General features: G+C 42.6%; 1 protein-coding gene across 1 annotated transcript; it reads left to right on the top strand.

The window, feature by feature from the left end:
- The first annotated feature begins 4,102 nt into the window (after positions 1-4,102).
- On the top strand, positions 4,103-5,041 carry LOC101517317 (olfactory receptor 10V1-like). Its single transcript, XM_004585476.3, has one exon. The coding sequence runs from the start codon at positions 4,103-4,105 to the stop codon at positions 5,039-5,041; it is 939 nt and encodes a 312-aa protein (XP_004585533.3).
- The last annotated feature ends 941 nt before the right edge of the window (positions 5,042-5,982 follow it).

Below are 5,982 nucleotides of genomic sequence, written 5' to 3'. Positions count from 1 at the left end.
GCAGCCTCCTTTTTCTGATGTGTGAGGATCTAGTTACCTGCACACCAGGATGTGGGTTCTCACCAAGAGCCAAGTCTGCATTGCTTTGTAGTTGGACTTCCTGCTTCCAGAACTGTGAGAAATAAATGTCTGAAGTTGAAGACCTGCCAGACTATGGTATTTTGATGAAATATCCCAAGCTGACACAAATGGTTTCTTGTGGGAGAAAGGTCAAGAGTTGGCTTTTGCTTCTATATGTGTGTGTTTGCAAGTATGTATCTGTGTATATGTGTAACATGTTATTTTGGATACTCTGCAAACTTGCCCTGAGGATCATTTAAACTAGTCATAGGCAGGAAGCCAAAGCCTGGAGGAAGAGATTCTATATGAAAGAGGCTTTTTCCCCTTTCAGGCATGCAAATGATCATTGGTGAAATTTATATGTTAGTAGCTGTGGGCTGGTGTATGAAGTCAAGATGTCACAGAGGTAAGGGCAGTCTTTAGAGTGCCTATTAGGGATGTTGCGGCATGCAAAAGATGACAATGGTGGGAAGTTGTTCTGTCTGTAGTCCTGAAGCGGGATGGTGAGGAAAGATATTCCTGGAATTCAGTAAAGCTGCAACCATGAAAGACGGGTTTCTCACCCAGAACTCTAAGGATACAACTGCTGTCAGAGATGAGAGGGGGTGGGGTGATAAAATACTCTTTTTTAAATGCTGTTCTTTATTCTCCTGACAGCATTTTTTAACTGACAAAATCCACTCAGAAACCACAGGATGAGAGAATGTAGCCGTTGCTGTAGTTAGAGACAAATGTTCTGTGGGTCAGAGCAGAGAAGGGAGAATCTGAGGGGTAATCAGAGAATAACCAACAAACTTGCCCTGACAAATCACCAAGAGGAAGACTACTGTCGGCAAGTACTGGTAATGGAGTTTCCAGGGAGCAAGCTTGGGTGGAATAGTATGATAAAAAATAGATCATAGGTGAAGAATTTTAAGGAAAGGGTTGTGATCAACAGCCTCAAATACAATAAAAAATATTGATTTGTTTGAGCAATTCAGAACATCTATTAAGACTTAAACTGATAAATATACAACTGATGGCAACATAAAAATGAACATTATATCACTGAAATACTTTAGAATTGGAAATGTGAGGCTTAATTGGTTAAAGTGGGCTCATGTAGTAAACAGATAAATTGCAAACCTGATTGACAATGTTAATGAAGGAATGGGAAATAGCTGGGAAGGAAGAGCATAGATAGAAACTAGACGATATAAGATTGAGGGTAGATGCTTTTTTTTTCCCCCAAATTTTATTTGCAACGCAGATTTGCAGAGATAGAGAGGGAAAGAAAGATCTTTGATTTGCTGGTTCAATCCCCAAATAGCTTCAGCAGTGATTCTGAGTTGCTCCAAAGCCAGGAAACTGGAGCTTCTTCTGGGTGTCCCATGTGTGTGTAGGATCGCAAAGACTTGGATCATCTTTTGATGACTTTCCCAGGCACAACTAGTAGGGAACTAGATTGGAAGTGGAGCATCCAGGACTTGAACCGGTGCCCATATGGGATGCTGGCATTCCAGACAGAGGCTGAGCCTGTTTTGCCATGATGCAGCCCCATGCACAGCTGCTTTTTTTCCCTTTCTTTTAATATTTTAAATTTAAAAAAATTTTAAAAAATTATTATTGATGATGTTTATGTAGTTGATCAGGGTGGAAAGGGTTGAGGATCAGGGGATAGTGGGTGAGACCCTTGTTTACACATTTTCTTCTTCCTCTTCCTATATATGGGAAGGTGGTATACAAGAGGAGAAACCACCGCATAGAGAATGAAGTTGCTGTATTGTGGGCAGCAGAGGCAGATGTTGTCCAAAGAGGGAGCAAGTTGTAGAATTAGATTCCAGAGGAAGCAGGAAGGGCAGAGACCATTGACTGTGCACAAAAGAAGGGAGATTTGTTTCTGCGGAGGCGTTTGGGAATGTGTTACTGGCTTAAGGATACTCAGAGTGGGTGAGAACGGTACTGAGTGGCCTCTAGGTAGCTTGCCACCTTCTCTGTGATATCAGTGCTAGGAAATTAACTGAGTAAGGAGGTAGCGGAAAGGATTGGAAGATATCAGGGAAACATGCAGTAGTTGTGGTGGACCAGAAAAGGGGGCTGACTAAGAGGCATGTAGACTGTCTTGGATCAGTGTCACTCTTTGTGTTGCGAATCAACAGAATTATGTGGTCTTTAGGCATGTTCATCCCAGAATAGAGATAGTGGATATTACAGAAGGTTACAAGGATTAGACAAATTCAAATAACCAAGAATGGAGAAGAATGGAGAAAAAAATTAATGCAAGAGAATGGCTATGGGTATAGTTGTTCAGAGGAAGCTTATTTGGGGAAGCTGGAGGTATGAGTGCAGTTTTGAAGAAGAGGGAGAATAACAGCATTTTAATAATTATTGCTAATATTTATAGAGCACTTAACAAGGGCGATCTCTGCCACCTTAAGGGTTGTTTCCTATTATTATTTTTATAATAACCACCTTGAGAGTTACATCTTATTAGTATATTTATGGATGATGAGATTGAAACAAAAAAGGTTGAAGAAATTTCTCAATATCAAATCATTTGTCAATCAAACCAGACATTTAACCTTGACAATCAGGCAAGTGATCAAGGAAGCAGAGGGGTTTATGGTCTAGGAATGCTCTACTGTTGTAGCAAATTTACTTGCTGACTTGACGTAAAATTTGTGCGCCCACGGTAACATGACTCAAGTGTTGAAAAGATATAAACCATCCAAAGATATGTGAATAGATGAATGTGTATTCAAAATATGGCATTCATACATAATGGAATATTATCCAGCCACAAACAAGCATGATACTAATAAATTCTACAACATAAGTGGATCTTCAAAAACATGTCTTATGAGATGATAAATATTGTATGATTTTACATATATGAAGTCCTTAATGAGCAAGTTCATAGAGATGGTGTGAAAGAGGTCTCTAGGAGATGGGAAGAGAGGATAATTATGAATTACATAATAAGTACTGAATTTAAAAATATTTATTTACTTAATTTTAAAAGGCAATTATAGAGACAAAGGGAGGGAGAGGAGTAGGAAAAGAGAGAGGGCAACAGAGGGAGGAAGGGGGACACAGAGAGATCTTCTATCTGTTAGTTTACCCTGCAAATGGCCAGAGTGACCAGGTCTGGGCCTGTCTGAAAGTTCAGAGTGACTTCTGGATCTCCTCCATGGATACAGGGAACAAAGCACTAGGGCTGTCTTCCCAGGGAGCTGGAAGAGAAATGGAGCAGCCGGGTCTTGGACTAGCACCCATATGGGATGCTGGCATTGCATGCAGATGGTAAATATTACTTGCATGCCATAATGCCAGGCCCTCGGTACAGAATTTTTATGGAGGATAATAAAAAAATTTTTTGAGGGCCAGTAGAAGTAATGGCTACATATAGTTGTGAATAAAGTTAATTTTCCTGACTCATAAACTCACGGGTGGTTAAATGGTAAACATGATATTTTTGCATATTTTATCACAAAGGAAAAGTGAACTCCTGGACCCAGTGCAATGCTTCACTGGCTAAATCCTCATCTTGAAACTGCCAGTATCCCACATGGGCACTGGTTCATGTCCCTGTTGCTCCACTTTCCATTTGGCTTCCTGTCTGTGGCTCGGAAAGCAGTAGAATATAGTCCAAAGCCTCAGGACCCTGCATCCGTTTGGGAAACTCGGAAGAAGCTCCTGGCTTTAGATGGACTCAGTTCTGGCCATTGTGGGCACTTGGGGACTGAACCAGTAGACAGAAGATCTTTCTCTTTGTCTCTCCTTCTCTATAAATCAGGCTTTCCAATAAAAATAAATTAATATTTTAAGAAAAGAAAAAAGAATAAAAAAAGAAAATGAACTTTTAATCATGATAAGAATAGAAAAGCTGTTATGGAAGTGAGCTCTGGTTTCAGAGGGGAGGTAAAGATAGTTGGAATTGAGCAGACAAAGGAAAGATGAGGCCAGGGCTTGGATGGTCATGCAACAGTAACTTCTCTTCCTGACATCTGTCTATCCTCAGGGGCAGCACATGTGCCATTAGCAGGCCCAATGCATCAAACACATGGAGGATACCAACCAAACTGGGCCCATCCACTTCCACTTCCGCCCCTTCTCCAAACTCCCTGAGGTGCAGGCGTTGATTTTTGTGATCTTCCTGGTTCTGTACGTGGTCAGCATCAGCGGCAACGTGTCCATTTTCCTCCTCATCTGGGCCAGTCGTGGTCTGCACACCCCCATGTACTTCTTCCTGGCAAACCTGGCCGCTCTGGAGGTCTCCTACTCTTCCACCATTGCCCCGCTGACTCTGGCGAGTGTCCTGGCCTCAGAGAGCACCCTCATCTCCCTGCCGGGCTGTGGAGCCCAGATGTTCTTCTTCATCTTCCTGGGCAGTGCTGACTGCATTCTGCTGGCGGTCATGGCGTATGACCGGTTTGTGGCCATCTGCCATCCCTTGCGTTACAGCGTCATCATGAGCTGGGGGCTGTGTGTGCGCCTGGCTCTGGGGTCCCTATTGCTGGGCTTCATCTTGGCCATGCAGTTGACTGTGCTCATCTTCCAGTTGCCCTTCTGCAGCAGCAAGGAGATCAGCCTGTTCTACTGTGATGTGCTCCCTGTCCTGCGGCTGGCCTGTGCTGACACGCGTGTGCATGAGGCCACTCTGTTTGTGGTCAGTGTCATTGTCCTCACCATCCCCTTCCTGCTCATCTCTCTGTCCTATGTGTTCATCGTGTCTGCCGTTCTGAAGATCCGTTCTGCTGAGGGGAGGCACAAGGCCTTTTCCACCTGTTCTTCCCACCTGACTGTGGTGCTCCTCCAGTATGGATGTACGAGCCTCATTTACTTATGTCCCAGCTCCAGCTACTCTCCCCAGAGGGGCCGGGTAGTGTCTGTGGTGTATACATTCATCACTCCAGTGCTGAACCCCTTGATCTACAGCATGAGGAATAGAGAACTTAAGGATGCTTTGAAGAGCACAATGATGAGGTTCCTGCTGTTCTAAACTGCATATATTCCCGAGTGTGTCTCTATAACACCACTTGGCAGAGAGAAATGAGTAAGCTGTTATAAGATAAGGAAGTGATTTATTTTTAGTCCTACTTACATAATTTGCAGAAAATTGCTTTTTACAGACTCATTTCTTCTTTTACACAACAGAAATTAAAATGCTTCAGTATCTACTTTCTGGGTAGTAAGGCAGATTAAAATATATGCTAGGTCTAAACTGTTTGCAACCTTTAATGGTAAATACAGTAGTGAATGTGGTAATTTCAATATTCCATCATCACATTTATAGTCTGTGACCTAGACTTATTTCCAGATGTATGCTTAGGCACAAATACTAGCATTACAGGCAGAAAAAAGCTAGGAATTTAACAACAGGTTGAATTGGATGACCTCTGTCATTAGCTCATGATCCCCATGGTGCGACTGCTGAGTTTATGCCCTTTTGTATCTTTAAAACATTTTGTCATTTTTCAAAATTGAGTTTTTAGTTTTATTTTTAAAAGTGTTCGCTTAGTGGAGAGGGATGGACACCTTTGTGGGTCTCTGATTATGGAGGGGAAGGCTGACCTATGGAGGAAGTCGGTTGGGATAAGTGTTTCCATTTTTTTTTCCTTCTGTGCCCATAGGATGGGAAGGGGAGGGGGCTACTCCTTGCTGTCAAACTATTTTAGAGCTTGGGAATCGGGGACAAGATGATACCCTAGACACCCTGATGTGAAGAACAGTGTTGCAAGGCTGTTACCTGAGTGGGTTTTCACACTTCAGAGATATCATTGACTCTATTTCACCAGGATTGAGAAAATCCAGTCTACTGACTGACCACATTCACCTTAATGCACCCACAGGCCCAGAAACATGTTACAAAGCTTTGGCCAGGAGAATGGTCCAACTTGTTCTGCTTTTTTAGTCTCTGATGACACAGTTGACATTCTCTAC

The sequence above is a fragment of the Ochotona princeps genome, chromosome 4 (genome assembly GCF_030435755.1).
Source record: "Ochotona princeps isolate mOchPri1 chromosome 4, mOchPri1.hap1, whole genome shotgun sequence".
Lineage (NCBI taxonomy): Eukaryota > Metazoa > Chordata > Mammalia > Lagomorpha > Ochotonidae > Ochotona > Ochotona princeps.
The sequence above is the reverse complement of the archived record's forward strand: the minus strand, read 5'-3'. Positions and strand labels throughout refer to the sequence as shown.